Source organism: Pterocles gutturalis, unplaced genomic scaffold (assembly GCF_000699245.1).
Source record: "Pterocles gutturalis isolate BGI_N339 unplaced genomic scaffold, ASM69924v1 scaffold1159, whole genome shotgun sequence".
Classification (NCBI taxonomy): Eukaryota; Metazoa; Chordata; class Aves; order Pterocliformes; family Pteroclidae; genus Pterocles; species Pterocles gutturalis.
This window is the reverse complement of record NW_010130315.1, coordinates 24416-42379: the sequence shown is the minus strand read 5'-3', so window position 1 is coordinate 42379 and position 17964 is coordinate 24416. Positions and strand designations below refer to the sequence as shown.

At 52.5% G+C, this 17964-nt stretch overlaps 1 protein-coding gene across 1 annotated transcript in view; it reads left to right on the top strand.

The window, feature by feature from the left end:
* Positions 1–17964, top strand: part of LRRC75A (leucine rich repeat containing 75A) — a gene marked incomplete at its 5' end in the record, with an annotated part of 38782 nt that overhangs the window by 11912 nt on the left and 8906 nt on the right. The window contains one exon of the mRNA XM_010080162.1: positions 1885–1997. Within this exon, the coding sequence (XP_010078464.1) occupies positions 1885–1997 (113 nt within the window). The remainder of the gene's footprint in view (positions 1–1884; positions 1998–17964) is intronic.

Here is a 17964-nt window from a genome sequence, read left to right as displayed (position 1 = left end):
TCTGTACTGGGGCTCTTTAATCATTGATGTTGGCCTATTTTACACAAAGTTTGGCCCCCGTGCAACCTCCCCCAGGGCTCTGCTCAGCACCGGGGGTTCTGCTGCTGGGGGAGGAGCGGGTGATTCATTTCTTAATGAAAACAAATTAATTTGCAATAACATCTTTATCATAAGGCTTTCATATGCTTCGTGTCCTCCTCCGAGCTCTCCGGCTGCTTCTTTTGGATCAGCCCTGAAATTTGGGTTGTGACTACAACTCTCTCCTCCTCGCATCGCCGGGGTGTCATTGCCACACGGTGATGCCAGGAGGGCAGGCGGTGAACGCTGGGGTTATTTATCCCCAGCAAAACCATGGTCCTGTTCATCCCGTGTTTGCTTTCCCATGGTGTCATCCTTCTGTTTCCAATTACCCCCCTCCCTCCGCCGGCAGAGCGGCGAGGAGCATGTCCAAGGACGGCTGCTCTGGGGCTGAACGTGGTGTGCAGATGCCGGGTGATGCCTCACCGACGGGATCTGTCGTGGGGCACTGGCAGAGGCGGGATGATTTCTCTCCTATGCCGCAGGTGAGACCGTCACTGAGGATAAAGATCCCCCCGCAGAACCCAGGACAGGTTTAGCAGGACACAACAGGGTCAGCCTGGCTCCCAGCCTTCACTTGCTCTCGTTTATCCCTGGGGTTTAACTGCGTCCCATTTCAAGGGCTGTTGCTCCATCCCTTTATCCAGAGCTCTTCCCTCGGGACTGGAGCCAGAGTTGGGAGCTGGTGGTCCCCAGCACGTGCCTGGGGCAGCCCCCCTGCCTTGGGCAGCCCCCCTGCCCCGGATTGTGCTGCTCTCCCTTGTTTTCCAGTTGAACCAGATCCCGTTGGCGCGGGGCTGGTTGGGGGGGGCATGTGCCATGAATCCCTCTCTCAGCTGAAATCTGTTTAAGGGATTAAAATCTCATGAATCTCCGGGCTCCTCCCAGCAGCAAGCAGCCTTCTCTTTCTCCAGAGGGCTGGAGGCAGGCGAAGGCGGAGGAGGAACAACGGGGAAAGGGGCCCTTTGCAGGGAAGAGCCTCTGCTCGCAGCTTTCCCCTCGTTCCTCCTCCATCCCGTGCTCAGCATCGCATCTGATGGGTGTGATGGGCATCTGTTGGATGGACATCCATCAATCTGATGGGCACGATGGAGTAGGAGCCAAGATGTTGCCCCAAAACTGCTTCTCTGAGCTGATGCTTGCACCAGCTGAATTTGCTCTTTGTGGGCTCCGGGATTTTTGCTGAGAGCCAGGGTGCTGCATAAATGTGCTCTGCGACGCACGTCTTCTCCGGAAAACTGCCCACTATCCTTTTTTGTGTCTGCCAAAATCCTGTTTTCCTTGAACCCTTTTTTTCCCCTAATAAATACGTATTTTGAGAGTTTATGATGACTGCTGTTGCTGACATCTCCATCACCTCACAAAGCCCTTCTGTAGAGCAGTTTTGGTGATAATGGATGGGCTGTTTGGTTTATTTAATCCATTGCTGTAAAACTTCAGCGCTCAAAGCTATTATGTAGCATCAGATGATAACGCAGCGGCTGCGGCATGAATTGCAAAGTGACGCCCCCGCCGTGCGGAGCCCCTGAGCCCCAGCACCGCAGCCGAGAAGGGACCTCGTCATCCTTCCCCCAGCAGGACGTCCATGGGTGTTCAGGGTGGGGTGGCCCTTGGTGAAACACCCCATCCTTGCAGCATCTTAGCAGCCAGTGGGGTTTCTTTTTCCCCCTTCCTATACAATTTTTAGTGCCGTCCCTTATGACTTGCAAGCTCCTAGCAGGGAGCCGCTCCGGAGTCGGAGCATCCCACGGGCACCATGGTAACGCTGCAGCCACCTCACCTGGCGTCCCTCCCTTGTCTTCGCAGGAGGGGGACTCCCTGGGGGCCATGGAGAAGCTTTGCCGGCAGCTCACCTACCACCTCAGCCCGCACTCGCAGTGGAGACGCCAGGGCATCATGAAGAGGAAGCCGCAGTCCTGGTGAGTCGGCTTTCAAAACCCCTGTCACCCCAGTGGGTCACTGTCCCCTCCCTGGTCCTCGGGGCCACCCGCGGCTTTGGGAAGGGGATTTTTCCACGATGCTTTTGGCCGTGCTGTGGAACCGTGGGTGTTGGTGGGAGCTGCCTGTCGCACACCCGCAGCCACTGGAGGAATAAATCCACCACAATGGAGGAAAGGGCTGGAAGCTGTTGGCCAGGGCTGCAAGGGAGCCGGGCGGTCCTGGCTCAAGCACGGCGTGTTATCAGGCTGCTTCATGCTCACCCCCAGGCGTTTTTCCCCCTTTGCTATTTTCCCTTCCCTGTTGCATCCCAGTTGTAGAGAAGAGCAGCGCAGTAGTGCCTGGGGAGGAGGAACGGGCTGGAAAACCTGAACCATCCGTCCTCCAAACATCCCCATGCTGGGCACGGGAGAGCAGGAGACAAACTGCTCTGAGATGTCCTAATTAGCTGGTAATTAATGTACAGGCACGTGTCACCATGCACACCGTGGCTTGCAGCATGTGGAAGATGTCCCTGTTGACTGCAGGGGGGTTGGAGTAGATGACCTCCACGGTCCCTTCCAACTCAAACTATTCTATGATTCTATTCTGTGTTGGAACTGTTGGATTAAAAATATGGAGTAAATGATGCCAGTCCCCTCCTCACCCGGGTCCTCAGCAAAGCATCCCGGCTGCCAGCATCCTGGATCCGCAGAGACAAAAAACCTGTGGATGACGCTGATGGGAATGGAAAGGGCTCCTTGTTTTCCGTGGTGTTCTGCGTTATCTATTTATTATTTTTGTTTAAGGAAATGAGAAATACAAAAGAAGCCGCAATCTGGCTGAGTCAGGATTTGTATCCAGGTGCCGGCTCGTGGTCCCAAGAGAGTTTGGGTTCCTGCTGGAGCAGATGCTGTTTGTAGCCATAGTGGAGACTAATCCTGTGAAAAAAACTTAGTCTGAAAAGAGAAGAAGGGGGGAGAAAATGGACACAAGAGGAAAAGAGACGCAAGGGAATAAAGATAGCCAGATGGGCTTAGGACCCTGTCTCCTGGAGATGTGGCTCAGCACCCCTTGGACCCTGTTGTCCTTAGAGACCCAAACGTGGAGGAACGCCTCCGTTTCGTTAGCTGTGGTAACGGGACTTTTGAGTGGTTTTAAGGTGCATTGACGACTAAAATTTGTTCTTTCCCATAAATGGAGGGAGGCTGTTGGGGCTGCATGTGGCGAGGCCGTACCCCGCGGGCTCAGCACACAGAGCTGGATAATGACCCGGAGCTTGGCTACCCGCGTGGTTTCTTTTCTTAATTAGAGTAGGAAATGCACGCCCCTTGTCATCCCATCAGGCTGTTATTAAAGCTACACTGATGTGGGTGTGGGGAGCTCTTTAGAGCCCCAAAGACAAGAAATTCTTGAAAATGGGAAAATTTAAAGCGATGCTTTGTGCCACTCTCTCTTTTATTACCAATCCCTGTTCTTAATTATCAGCATCCATGTGCCAGCGATCTGTGAGGCTTTATCTTACAAGCCTGCCATAACGCTCCCCTTCCCTCGGACGAGCTGGGAAATAGCTGAGGTTTTTCGTGGCTTTAATAGCGGGGTGAGGTTTCAGCTGTGAACGAGTCCCGACGGCATGGCAGTGACCCCGGGGCTGCGAACACACGGCGCTGGCTGCGGGCTCTGCCCCGGCGATGGTTTGCAGGATGGGATTTTCCTGGATTTCTGGTTTAGATGCTCGTTGAGGAGGTGGCTGTGAGCTTTGCTAGAAATTGAAGTCAACCTTTTGCTGAGGTCTAAATGCCATAATCTAGAGAATATACAGAGAATGGGGAGAGCAGCTGCCTTGTCGTCCCTGTGCTTGAGATTTTCCACTCAACTGTGCTGGCGGTTACCTGGCTAGGGATGCTCCTGATCTCGCGTGTGTGTTATTGGTGATGGGTCATTCCTTCCACAGCGACGACCAGTCTCCTGCATGGTGAATCCTGACCTTGTAACGAGTGTTTTGGCCCTACCCCTGCTTCCCTGTTGATAACGAGGGATTGCAGCACCCCAGCGGGTGTTGGTGGAGCCTGTCGTGGAGATCTCCCAGTCCAGAGCCGCAGAGTTACCCCAAAATACTTTGTTAATTAGAAATCTGTGTCTTTGTGAGGCATTGTGCTCCTGGGTCCCGTCTGCTGGAGACACGCTCGTTAGTGCGCTGGCGCGTAACAAGCCAAAACACGCGCATCGTGGTCTGTGCCGTGGCTTCATTATGAGGCATCGTTCCTCCGGGCTCACGGCTGCGTCCATCTCCCTCCGCAGTCCCTTGTCCCCTGCAGCTGGGTTAGACCTGCTGGAAGGGCTGGGGAAAGGATTGGAGTTTAACGATCCCTCCAGTCGGGAGCGGTGGAAGGTGCATTTGTAGGAGATGGATGTGTTAGGGCGATGCTGATCCCTCCCTGGTTTCCCTGGTCATGGGGCTGAGGGGGTCTCGGACACTACTGAGATGTTTCTCTCTTCTTGCTCACTGGAGGGCTGTTGGCCTTTGGATGTCATTGTATCGCCACCTCCTCGGATGCCCATAGTCCAGTTTTTAGTGGGATAATGTCCCTTTTCACTAAATGCCCCTTGGCATTTCCAGCAGGCACCAGGGGATGTAGCCACAGGCACTGGGGGAGGGGATCAGCCTCCCCCCCCGGACCAGCCCATCCTGTGTCCCCCCAGTACCTCGGCTGAGGTCTCGTCGGCACACAGAGCCCCGCACACGGGCGCAGCTCGACCGAGCAAAGCCGAATAGCTGTAATTGGTCTTTCCGGAAATGTGGTGAAATAATTACAAGGGAAAATTGCTTTTCTTTATTCCGCAAGTGCTGTATTCATTACAGGTGATAATCGGAAGCGGAGCAGCCGGAGGAGGAGGATGATGAGGATAGATGATAGAGATAACTGGAACGGATTTTTTCGGTCCGTCATGCTATGGCCAGGCAGCCTGCCGCGTGGGCAGAGGGGGAGGCTGGCGCTTCCCGTTCCCATCTCACCCCAGGCATCACTTTCAGCCTGTGTGTGCACAGAAAGAGCCAAATCGAGGGAGAAGCTCTCGGCGTTGGCTGCCCCGCTTTGCAGTGCTGCCTGGCACCAGAGCACCCCAACCTGTGCCAATTCTTTTTTTTTTTTTTTTTTTTGCATATCATAGAACTGTGTGTCTCTCACTTGCTGTCTCCCTCTCCGTGCCTCCCTGTGAATCACATATATTTATATTAAACATCCAGGATGAAAATCAGCATTTTTGCCTTAGTAAGGTTGCCAATAGCAGGAGGATGAAAACAGCCTGCTAAAGTCATTTGTACGTCTCTGGCTCTGCCTGGGGACATGATTACAGTCCAGCATTTAACTAGCAAGTGCTGGATTAGATGCTGGAATCTCCCCGCTCCTCCTGCTGCCAAACGCTTGCCTTCAGCATCACAAAGGAAAAAATGGTAATCAAAGCTCCACGAGTCCTTAATTGCTTTGGAGCACGGGCTTGTGTGCTTAGTTGGGAGGGAGGAGGTGTTTCCCAAGGGAAACGGTCTCCGTGGCTTTGCTGCGTCTCTCCCATCTCCGGGGAGTCGCGGGCAGTGTGATTTATTTGCTGCCCGCGGTGCACGGGAGGCAGGGATGGAGCGGTGGTGCCTGCCCCACCGGGCTGAGCAGTGGGCAGCGGCTGAAGGAATATCGGCTGTTCCTATCCTAACTCTCAATCCTTGCCTTACATCAGGTAAAAACCCCTTTTTAGACAAACTCCCATCAATGTCACTGGAGCGTGAAGCCTGGAAGAATTTTGGGTGGAGCAGGTCAGTCCGAGCGCTGGAACGACATGGGGTTGATCTAGACCTAAAGCTGTGGATTTTTTAACGCTCCCTTTCATTGCACTCTGTTGGTGTTCTGAAACCCCCCAGAAGAAGCCTGAGCCTGGTACAGAGCTTACAGGGGGGGTCCACGCCGGGGTGAGCCAATGTGGCACTTTCTTCACTCTCTAAAACCATTTTATGTTTCTGAGCTCCCAGCACATGCTCATGCAGATCCTCCCCGCCAGTGCTGGGACATGCAAAGAGCAAGGATCTGATTTTTTTTTCTCGACTCACACATGTTTTTCAGGTGGCTTTCCTTAGCTCCAGCCAACTCTCTTTCTTTGCCACTTGTCCTTTTTGCTGGGCTCGGACACGATGCAGCTGTGGGCAGCAGCTGGGAGCGTTTAGCACAGCACAGGGCAAGAGCAGTGTCAGCCCTGGGCTGAGATCTGCTCCACGGCCGAACCGGGAATGCTCCCGAGGAGGATTTGCAGGAAAAGGGGCCGTTTGCTGTTTCTCCTTGCGGGGAGTGCTTCGGAGCGGGTGGCGGGCTTTCCCACAGCTGTGCACGAGCAAATGCCGCCTCGTTCCTACGCCTGATGGAGGATCTTAATTAATTCCCAAGTATTTATGTAAATAAAGGATGAATCGTGCTCGTAGTTGGCCTAAACAAGGGCGACATTCATTGCTGGCTCTGGAAACACCAGGAAAATAATTTATTTGTAATTTTTTTCCTAAATCCAAGAGTTGCCCTTCTTTGAGATGTACAAGCCGGCGTGGAAACCAGCTCTGCCCACGCCTTGCCAGCTGCACGTGGGCACTGTGCACGCAGGGCACAGCTTCATGGGATTTTTTTCATATTTAGCTTGTGAACAGAGATCCCTTGAACCCTACGGGTCAAATCCTGCAGCGAGAACACAAGCCCAGCGTCTGCAGGTCTGGGGTGGGGAGCGTTCGGTGACGGACTGCGGAGCAGGTACATCCCTTTATCCAGCTGAGTTTCGTGGTGAAATGGAGATGCCGTTACCTCGCCGTTGACACCATCCATCCCACCATGTCACGTTGTTCAGCGGGATGCCACCTTGTTCACTTCTTGCAGTTTCTTGCGTCTCTGCTGCTGTGGTTTTCCCCGCTGCCTTTCCCCCATCCCTCAGCAGCAGCCACCTCCTTCCCGGGCTCTCTGGGCTGCATCTCTCTTTCATTCCAGTCCAAAAACCCCTTTATTGCTTTGTTGCACTAGATCTAGTTCAGCTAAATTCCAGTTCAGAGTGTTCTTTCATCTCCCTTGACGAGCAGGACTACCCAGTGCTGACCCACGTCCCTGCTCCGTTATGCGTTACCCTAACGTGTCAGTCTGCAGAAAAAATGACATCGTTCCTCATGCACTCGAGGAACAGTCTTGTTTGTACTCATTTGCTGTGTTTTACCACCATAGCCATTGGGTTCTTAAGGCAAGGAACAGGTCAGTGAAGAGAAAGTGGAGCTGCGGCGTTTGCAGGTGGCACAAGGTGAGCTTTGCATTTAGAAAAGTCTGGTCTCTTCTCAGGGACCTACTTATGGATTTAGAATCAGAGAATCATGAAGGTTGGCAAAAGACCTCAAGGATCATCAAGTCCAACCATCAACCCAACCCCACCCAACCCACTAACCCATGTCCCGAAGCACCACATCCACACGGTTCTTGACCCCCTCCAGGGATGGTGACCCCACCATTTAGGACCTGAATATTAGGTACTTCTTATTCTCTTCACTTTCTTGAAGTTTAAGCTTAATTATCTATGTTGCTTTCTTAGCATGCTCAGGGACCGAACCAAGCACCCACAACCTCGATACGTTAGGGTGAGCCCCTAACTCCTTAACGAAGCGACCCTGCAGCCTCACACACTTTGGCTTGTGGCTCACCACTTGGCCAGTGTTGATTTTTCTCCGTCTTGAGCAGTTTTGCAGCCTGAAAGCTGTCATTTTTCTCTCGGGACAGGTTAGGAAAGTTGTTTTGAATGGGTTGTAATTCTTGGAGATGGAGGATATATTTAATCATAAAAGCGTCCGACAGTAGCTGTCATTGTCTGTCTGTCTGTGAGGGTTGGTGTGAACAGGGGGAAAGCAGCAAAGAGGTATTTTTTTCTCTGTTGCCATCCATTTCTGCTGGGAAATGACTGCCTGTGGCTCTGCCTCAATGGGAACCGCACCGGGGGTGTGAAAGCCCCACACAATGGGTGCTCCTCCAGGTCATATGTGCAAAAGACAGAGCTAAGCCTGATAAAGTGAGACAGAATCTCCTGGTGGTTTTCTTTGATTTTCCCAGCCTCAGCAGGGCTGAAGATGCAGCAACCCTTTCCTCTCGCAGAAGGGTGGCTTGATTTAGCGGTGAACTCGCGGAGGTTAAGAGCCTTATTTTGTAGGAATGATTTTTGAACATCCCACTCCTAATTTCATCAGGGGCACAAGACATTTCTGTCCCAGAGGAATGCTGGGTGCTGATTTTTTCAGCCTTGCTTGCGGTGCCTGCTTGCGTTTCTCTACAAAGCCATTGTGAAACAAAAAAAAAAATAAATTAAAAAATAAATAAAAAGGGAGTTTTCACGGGAGGGAAGCCCATTGCATGAGCAGTGTGCCCTTCCTTTTGAGAACAGAAGGAGAATGAATGTTTGTGGATGTAAATCCTCCGCCGCTGCCGGCAGCTTGTGGGCGAGCGATAGAAGTTGTAGCTCCTGCAACAAACGCTCTCTTCAGAGCATCCAACACAAATCGGCTGGCGGTGGGAGGAGGCTGGAGCAGGAATTATGCAGCCTCTTCTCTTCATCAAAAGCCCATCTGCTGCAGAAGAGCAGCAAGCTTGTGGGCTGGAGACCTTTGAGACCCGTGGGTGGGGGATCTCTCCTGTCTGTGTCAGTGGGACTTTGTTTTGCCCTGTGTTCCGGGGCTGAGATCAAAAAGGACAGAGCAGCAAAGTGCTTTCCAGCACGTGGAGCAACAGCTGCAAAAAGCAGACTGGGGTGTCACCTGGTGCTGTGATTTTGGGGTGTGTTGCGCTTTGCAGTGGAAAGCAGGCGATTCTGCTCTTCCCTGCATGGTCTGGGACATGGTGCATGTATTTGGGATGGAGAAAAGCGAAACTCTGGTTCTTGGTGGTTCTTCTGTCTGCCCAGGGGGTGGGAACTGAGGCTGTCAGGCTTCATCAGTGGGATGCTTGGCCCTGGCTTAGAGGTGGGGTCCTACATCTCCCAGGAGGATGCAGGTGAGGGACAGAGGTGCTCCTGGCCATAGTGCATCTTAGAGAATCCTAGAATAGTTTGGGTTGGAAGGGACCTTAGAGGTCATCTAGTCCAACCCCTGTCCATGGGCAGGGACACCTCCCACTAGATCAGGCTGCCCAGAGCCCCATCCAACCGGACCTTGAATGTTTCTAGCGATGGGGCATCCACAGCTTCCCTGGGCAACCTGGGCCAGCGTAAAATATTTCTCCTTCTATCTATTGAATCTTTGTTGGGTCATATCCCAATGCCCGAGGTCTGCAGCCTGGTCACACCTGGGTGGCCACCAAGTCTCTAAATCTTTGTGGTGACATCCACCTCCGGAGTTCAATACCCGCTGCCACGGCTGTGATTTGGCGATGGCTCACAAAGCTGCATCACCCCCAGGGTGGGCCAGGCTGGGACCCCCTGCAGCGGGACCCTGCCCGTGGTTGTCCTTGTCCTCGCCGGGGTGTGCCGTGACAAAGCTCCCAGCCACCTCCGGCTGTCCGTGCGGGAGCTGCGGCGGTGGCACGAGCTCTGTTTGTCTTGGAGATGACTGCAGCCTGGATGCAGGAGGAAAGCGATTCATTTCCCAGGGTAGGCACTAAAGAGCAATGCTGCCTGCCTGTGCGTGGCAATTGTTAATAAGAGCTCTGCTGGGGCGGAGCGGAGCTTTTCCCTGTGTGCATCCTGCAGCATTAGAGATGCTGTGGTTATTTACTCTGTTTTTTTCTCTTAATTGCCCTAAAAGCACAAGAGAGACCATCTCCAGGCTTATCGTACCCTGCTTCTGTCATTGTCTGTACCAGGAGGGTTGGAAATTAGAATTTAATCTCTGCATATCGCTCTGGTTCAGCATTCAAATCCCAGCCTGGCTGAGGCAGACCAGACTTTCCTCTGGAAATATTAAATGACCACAAAAGAGTCTCCCTCGTCGCTGTGCCAGCTGTTGGCAGTGCAGGAGGGACTCCCTGGGCAGATGTGCTTGATGCCAAGGGGTGTCCCTGCGTGAGCACGGGGAATGGTGAGGGTTAACCGCAGGGACTGAGTAATCCCCCCCGGCAATAGACGGATGACTTAATGTGATGGGGAGACCTGGAGTGACACCCGAGAAGTCCAAAGGGAGCTAAGATTTTGGGAGAGAGAGTGGAAAACAAGGGGAGGATGAGCAAGACAAAAAAAAAAAAAACCCAAAACAAACAAAAAAACCCCAAAAAACCAGACCTCTCCCTTGGCTGCTGTCAGAGATGTGCCGAGTGATTTTGCAGCTCGAGGCCGTGACCGGTCTGTCCCGGCGCTGCTGCAGGGCTGCGGTCAGCGATGTCACCCGCCACCAGCGTCATCCTCCCTGTGGTGCATTCACCATCCTGCTTATCTCATTTTGTCTTTTTGCTTGGCCTTCTCCTAAGGCGGTGGTCTGGGATTGATAAAGCCCTTTGCTCAGCCTTGAGGAGAACGATGGTGGGATGAGGTGTGGTGTTAACCCCTGGGTCAGACAGACAGAACCCCCGCAGAGCAAATCCCGGGTACGGCCGTGGGCAGCGCCGGCGTGGCGCGGTGCGGAGGATGCCCGGCACACGGGTATTGCCTCCAGCAGCTCTGTCGGGAGATCTCACCCTAGGCTCGGTCTGGTGCATGTAGCACTCAGCCAACATATGTAAAACCAGAATATTTTCTATGCCTTGGCAGAAATGTTTGGCAGCTGTTGCAGCACTGGGAGGGGGCTGCGGTGGGCTGGTTGATACGGCTCTTGGCCACGTGCAGCACAGGGAATGAGCAGGTTTGCTGTGGCTCAAGGCATCCACCCTGGTGAAAAAAAAAAAAAGGAAAAAAAAAATCCTTTTGAGGTACCAGGAGACAATAAGGAGTTGGGAGAAGCATTTGGATGTGGGTGATTTTACAGCGTGTATCACGGGAGTGCGCTTTTCATCGCTTCTGTCCTTCTCACCTCTTCGTGGCCATGGGGCATTTCCTACCTCTGCCAGCCTGGGACTCTTTGGAATTTTTAAAATTACTCAAGAGATGACTTTATATCTCTTTTATAGGATTGGAACAACCATGATCTGACCTGTCAGTTCTGTTCTCAGTGCTCCTCTGCGGGCTGCTGCTTCTGGGCTCCTGCCTCTTGAATTTATCCCCTTTGGCACACGCATGCCTAGAAGCACTGTGCTTGCTGTATTTTTGCTCTCTGCTGGGCTATGCAACTTCAAACCCACCTGCTCAGGGGCTACTTAGTGGAAAAGTCCATTTTCCAAGATAGCTGATCCGAAGCAACCTTTTGGGGCTGTTTCTTTGCATGCACTAAGGTACTGGCCAGAATTTTTTGCTCCGTGCTGGCACCAGATGGGTTGGAGTGAGAGGGGTGGGCGGGTTAAGCTTGGGGTTAAATAGGGCTGAGCCAGTGCCCAAAAAAGAGGGAGATGCTGGTGAGCCCCCGCCGGCGCCAGCCTGGCTGTTGGGAACCGGCTTATCCCTGGGAAATGGCCACCCCCGGGTGGCAACCCGAGATGCAGCCATCTGCAGCCAGCTCGCTCGCCCTTGCTATGTAGAAAATCTGACGAATCCTTTTCACAAAAAAAAAAAAAAAAAAAAAAAAAGATGTGAAGACATCCCATCTGGTGGGTCCGGAGTTTTGTGGCCATGCGAAAACCCGCAGCGAAATGGTTTGTCCTTCTTGTGGGAGTGGTGTGTGATGCTGGAGGGGAGAGGATGGACAGGGCGGGAGTCGTCCACCGCAGGTCAGCAGCACAGGATAAGCTGGGTGGGAAGAAGGAAAGGATTTCATCCGGTTGAAGAAAGAGAGATGTTTGCTGAATGAGCGAGGAATGAAAAAAAAAAAAACCTCAGTCATTTTAAAGTCAATAATGTACAGCACTAAGCAGCTTTTGCTTTAAGTAATGCTCTTTTAAGGCTAGTGGGGTATAAATACCAGGGCGTTGGGTTGTGCCTGGTTTGCACGTTATCCCTGAGTCAGCGTGTGTGTGTGTCAGATGGAAGGATGGACCTGACGGGGCAGAGACGGACCTGACGGGGCAGAGAGGATGCTCTGAGCCCGCTCCCCCCAGCTGAGCAGCCGACTGAGCGTGCCGTCGTTACAGCAGAGCTGCAGCAGCCGCGAGCAGCAGGCTGGAAGCAAACAGGGGGAATTACTTTTTCACCCCGTTCCCTGTGTCGAATGATGCTCAAGAACCCAAAATTGTTCAGAAGGAACTTTAAGGACGGCTTCATAAGTGGCCATTAAACACCATAGTTGAGGCTCTAAAGGAGGATTGGCCAGGGAGGAGGAGTTGAATAAAGCTCTGCATCCTTTACCGAGATAGTAACTAACATCCAGACACAGGATCTGGACTTGCTAGACCTGGATGTGACCCAGCGTGGTTATTCTTCTGCGTTGATGCTTGGGAGCATTAATGCAATGCAGAGGTGAGATTTTCCCAGGGTCTTCCCCGTTCACGTAGACCTGCGGAGCCTTGCTCCGGGCTGTGATTCCCCCATCGCATCCCTGCCCTTCTGCCGTCGCTTTTCTGCCCACTTCTTCTCTCTCCAGCAGGATGGATCTATTTCTAGTCGCTCGTGTGTTTTGAGCCCTCGGTACTTAAAAGTGGAGTCCTCGGAGGAAATCTGTGCCTGAGACAGGATCCAGCCTGGGGAAAAAAAAAAAAAAAGTCCTTGAGATGCTTTGCAGAGGGGAGGAGCGCTCCGATGGTGATGGAGCCTGGGGTGTCCCCCTGCCAGGGTCCCTTGACATGTCAGCGCACATCCTTCTGCAGCAGGTGACAGTGACCCGCCTGCCCCAGGGGAAACCGAGAGGTTTAAAAGAAAAACGTTGTGATGTTTGTTGTTGAATTTAAAGAGTCAGACTCACTGGAATGACCTTTGGAGCAATGAAAACAGGACAAAACGGTGAGGAAATGAGATGCCTGTTGTGGGGGGAAAGGTGAAGCGCTGCGAGTCGGGGGGAGCAAATATTTATGGGGGCTGTGGTTAAGAAATAATTCTGCAACACGCTGTTCGTGGCAGTTAAAGAAGCTGCCGTCCTGTTTGCTTGTTGCTGATATTGAGGGGAAATTTGGAAATTTGTGCCAGTCGGAGTGAGAGCTGTCAGGTCTGCTCCCCGCCTGGGCTGCGTGGGCATTTTGCAGGGCAGCAGGTGGTGAAATCACCCAGTTTGTTCTTCATTTCCCCTGGGAGTTATCTGGCAAGTTTGGGATGGAAATGAGTTATTTTTGCTGAATATTGCATCAGCATCTGGAAGATGGGACTGTTGCTGGGCACTGCTCAAAGCCTTCCCAGCCAGGGCTGCTCGCCGCGGGTCCCGGCTGGTGCACCGCAGATGAAAGGACTGGTTAAACATTCCAGATGCTCAGCGAGTTGAAATCGATCAGATGATCCATCGGGCCGTTTGTCGTAGGCCAGCAGGTTACTCGTGGGCTGGCAGGGCTCCGCAGAGCGCGGTGCTGCGACCTCCCGTCCCTGCGTGCAGGAGCGAGGGATGCTGTGCCCCTGGGCACGCCGGACTGGTGCATTCGGACCCTGGAATGGGCTTGCTGGAGAGGTGGTCGGTGCCCCAAGCCTGTCAGTGGTCAAGAGGCATTTGGACAATAATTTGCTTTAGCTTTTGGTCAGCCGTGGTCAGGCAGCTGGACTAGGTGATAGTTGTAAGTTCCTTCCAACTGAAATTTTCTTTTTTCTTTTCTCTCTTCTCTTCTCTTTTCTCTTCTTTTCTCTTCTTTTCTCTTCTTTTCTCTTCTTTTCTCTTCTTTTCTCTTCTTTTCTCTTCTTTTCTCTTCTTTTCTCTTCTTTTCTCTTCTTTTCTCTTCTTTTCTCTTCTTTTCTCTTCTTTTCTCTTCTTTTCTCTTCTTTTCTCTTCTTTTCTCTTCTTTTCTCTTCTTTTCTCTTCTTTTCTCTTCTTTTCTCTTCTTTTCTCTTCTTTTCTCTTCTTTTCTCTTCTTTTCTCTTCTTTTCTCTTCTTTTCTCTTCTTTTCTCTTCTCTTTTTTCTCTTCTCTTCTTTTCTTTTTCCCTTTCCCTTTCCCTTTCCCTTTCCCTTTCCTTTTCCCTTTCCCTTTCCCTTTCCCCTTCCCTTTCCTTCCCTTTCCCTTTCCCTTTCCCTTTCCTTTTTTCATTCTTTCTATTCTGTTCTGTTCCGTTCTGTTCCATTCCATTCCCTGACACATCCAACCTACTCAACCTTTCAGTGCATCACCAGCTGCCTCCCTGGCTTCGCCCACGTCACCCAGCGTCCGCACATCCCGCCTCGCTCAGTCCGTCTCCCTCCTCTGCGCAGCTGAAGGGTAGTTGCCGGTGAGCCAGATGTCATCCCATGGCTGTCGCGTTGCTGGCAGGGAGGTTATCCCTCCCAGCCGCCTGCTCCTGGTGCGGCAGCGGCTCCTTCCCGCGTGCCGGCCGAGCTGCCGTGCCAGCACCTCGCTCGGTCGGAAGGAGTTGGCGTTAGCACAGACCTACTTTTGAAGCTGTTGGAGCTAATCTGTAAATAATGCATGTGTATTGAAATGCCACCCGGGCGAGCGTTACAGGGCAAGCTGTCGCTCTGGAAGGGGCTTCAGGTTTTCCTTTGACCCCGTAAAATGAGCCCTTACCCTGTGCGTTGCCCTCCACAAGCTGTCTGGGTGGCTCCAGAATATCAAACAATTAACCCAAACCACACGGTACCATTTTTTTTCCCCAGTGATGACTATCTACCCTGACAAATACTTGAATTGCCTTGAGCTGCTTTCTCGTTGAGCAAATGAACTGACAGCCACAGGTTCTAGAAAATATCCTAAAGTAGAAAAAAACAATCTGGCAGCGAGGCTGGGATGAGGTGACGTACGGCAGCGGGACGTCCCGCCCTACCTGCTCGCTTTTCTGAGCTGTGCCACAGGCTTCACACCCTCAGGCACTACCTGTGATTTTAAACTTCCATTTCGAGCCATCCTCCTCCTTCCTCTCCCCTCCTGCAGCTGGACTAAGAATAACCCAGTAGTTTTCTTCCCCTTGGAGGGAGCATCCATCCCTCCTCTTTGCATTTAAGCGCTTCTGATCCCCTCAATATGTTTTTTTAATCCCGTGCTTGATTAGAAAAGGCCGTTGACTGGGAAAGGTGCGATAATTTTAATTTTTTTTTTTTTTTTTAGTAATTATTCCTCCACTTCCTCAGCTTCTGGGGGGAGTGGAAATTAGATTTGCTTTTGACACGCGGCGGCAATGATTTCAGGCTGTCCTCACAGCTTGGGCTGCAGAGGGGGGAAGCAACTAGTAGGAATTGTTCTTAAATGAGGGAATCAGCTGGTGAAATAATTAATCCCCACACATGCGTGCTTCGTCCTTGCCTTGGAAGTCCTCCAAACACCCTGGGATTATTTGTCTTGTCTGAAACAGCCACTGCCTTGGTCCATTTTGAGCCTGTGAGGGGCAATTTGCTCCCGTGCCCGGGGCTGGGCTGGGCTCCTGGCACTGTGCAGGAAAGCCGTGGCTCCCCGCGCAGCGATGCCCAGCTAATTAACAGCCAGCCCCGTCGTGGCTGTCACCCCCAGCTACATTTCCCAATTAGGAGAATCAAGCTTGAAGATGAAGCTTTGATAGAAGCTTTTTAGAATTTTTTTTTTTTTTTTTCCCAAGCCCTTTCACATGGTGCATCGTTAGCAGTGGGAAATGAAGGTGGTTAGTGAGCTCGTCCATCACTTCGACTCCGGGCTCCCCGCTCGCTGAGTTTTCACCTCCCACACCCGCTGCTGCTCTCTTTGAATGAAAATAATATTTTAAAACAGCAGCGCAAAGGAGGGTGGTGATAAGAAGAACCACTGCTGCCGTGGGGAGGCGAAGGGCTGGACCCAGGTTTTCAGCACCAAGGTTTTGCACGGTGGCATCTGGGCATCGAGCATTTCCAAGGGGCACGGAGCTGTATTTGGGCTGGATCTGGGTGGTTTCTTTTTTTTTTTTTCTTGTGCATTGTTGTGGGGCTGGCAGGAGTGGGAGAGCCCCAGTGGGGAGGGTTGGATGGGAGAAGGCTGCGAGCTGGGCACGAGGAGATGCGAGCAGCGGGTGCAGGTCCCAGCAGGGCTGTGATGAAGCATGCGAGCACCCCACAGCCGGCACGGCTGGAGCTTTCCTGGCACCGGCTCCTGCGTCTCAAGCCTGGCTACTCCCAGCCCTGCTTGGGAGGTGTTTCCATCTGTCCCCTCCCAGCAGCCTGGCCCCAAGGTCCCCACTCACCCCCCAGGTGACCCAGCCACAGATGTGACTTGTCCCCTTCTGGTCTGACCCTTGGTGTGGTCCCTTGGTGATGGGATGGAGAAAAAAGCCCCCTTCAGCCATGGGCCGAGCATCCCACCAGCGCTCAGGGAAGTGCAGATGGGTCGTTTGCATCTCCAGAGGGGCTGGTTGGCACCTCCAAGAAAAGGGAGAGCAAATCCCAGCGGGCAAACCCTGCCCGTGTTCTGTTCTCAGCTTTGGCTTTTGCATCTTTTGCTGGAGGGGTTCAAGGCCAGGCTGGGTGAGGCTTTGGGCAACCTGGGCTGGTGGGAGGTGTCCCTGCCCATGGCCGGGGGTGGCACTGGATGGGCTTTAAGGTCCCTTCCAACCCAAACCCTTCTGGGATTCTATGATATCTTGCCCACATGGGCTTTGACACATCCCAGTCCCCAAGGGATGGGGCACTCAGCCCCAAGACTCTTTTCTTTTGCCTAGCAAGGTGTAGCCCAGGGTGGCGATGTGTTCTTCCAGGTGTTTCACCCTCCCCTTGTCCAGCTTAACACCGGACTGGAGTGCTGGGGTTTTCTGGGAGGAAGCCACCCCTCACCTGCTGCCCTCCTCGTGTGCTCGCTCTCTCGTGAAGGTCACTCCTCATCGTGCCGTGGGGGTGAGGATTATTCCTTGGCAGCATCTTGGCTAAGAGATACGCCCATCTGGGGCGAGTCCTCTCCTGCGTTGCTTGGTTTAATCAGCTGTTGGGTCATGCTGGCCAGCGAGTGCGAAAATGTGGCTTATCGTCCTGAAGATGATGAGTTGGAGACTTGGGGCGGAAAAAATATATATATGTGTTCCTGTAATATAGAGAAATGACTTGCCTTGGGAAGATTTGTTGTCGTGCTGATCTCTCCAGCATCCCTCATTCCCCTCTAATAGCCAGCTCGGAGCACAGCGGCACAAAACCGCCTCGGTGATGGGTACAGAAAACAGAAAAAAGGGCAAAATGTTTGTGTTGGGAAAGCTGAATGGGAGAGGGTGATGGGTTTGTGGTTTTATTGATACGATGGATAACAGGACCTGTCTTTTATCAGAGAAGCACGTAGGTTACCCAGCCGGTCGGGGACAAGGCAGGGGAGGTTTTAGGGGTTTTCCTTGTTCGGCAGAATCTGCAGTGCCGCAGGGACGCGGGGAGCTGGGCAGCACGGATGCTCTGCTGTAAAGAGCAGCGTATGGGATTGTTTTTCTGCTATGCCCAGCTGAAAAAGCAGCCTTGGCAGCCAGCTTCACCGTGGATATTAGCTCTGCGTTCATCTTTTTAGGGGAGATACGTGCCGAAATCCCCAACATTAGCAGTAAAATAATCTGCTAAAAGCACTGAAGAGCTGGGGAGGAGTGGGTTTTCTCTGAGTAGCTGCACACACCCGACGTTGCCCCTTTTCTTGGGCTTTGCAGTCCCAGAAATGGCAGCGGAAGCTTTCTGCTGACCCCGAGCTCAGGGGAAGGATTTCAAGCAACCAGCCATCCCCGTTTTGCTGGAGCCCCTTCCCCCGTTCCATCCATCCCCACGGCTCTCCCATCCCTCACCATCGCAGCCCCTTCCCCTCTCAGCCTCCCTGACCCTTTTTCCTCCTCTTCCTTTCAACTCACCAGTGCGGAAGAGTTTTAAACATATTGGCAGCAAATCGTGTGTTTTTTATGAGCAATTTTTTTAGGGATTTCTCTTCCTGTGGGCTCTTTCC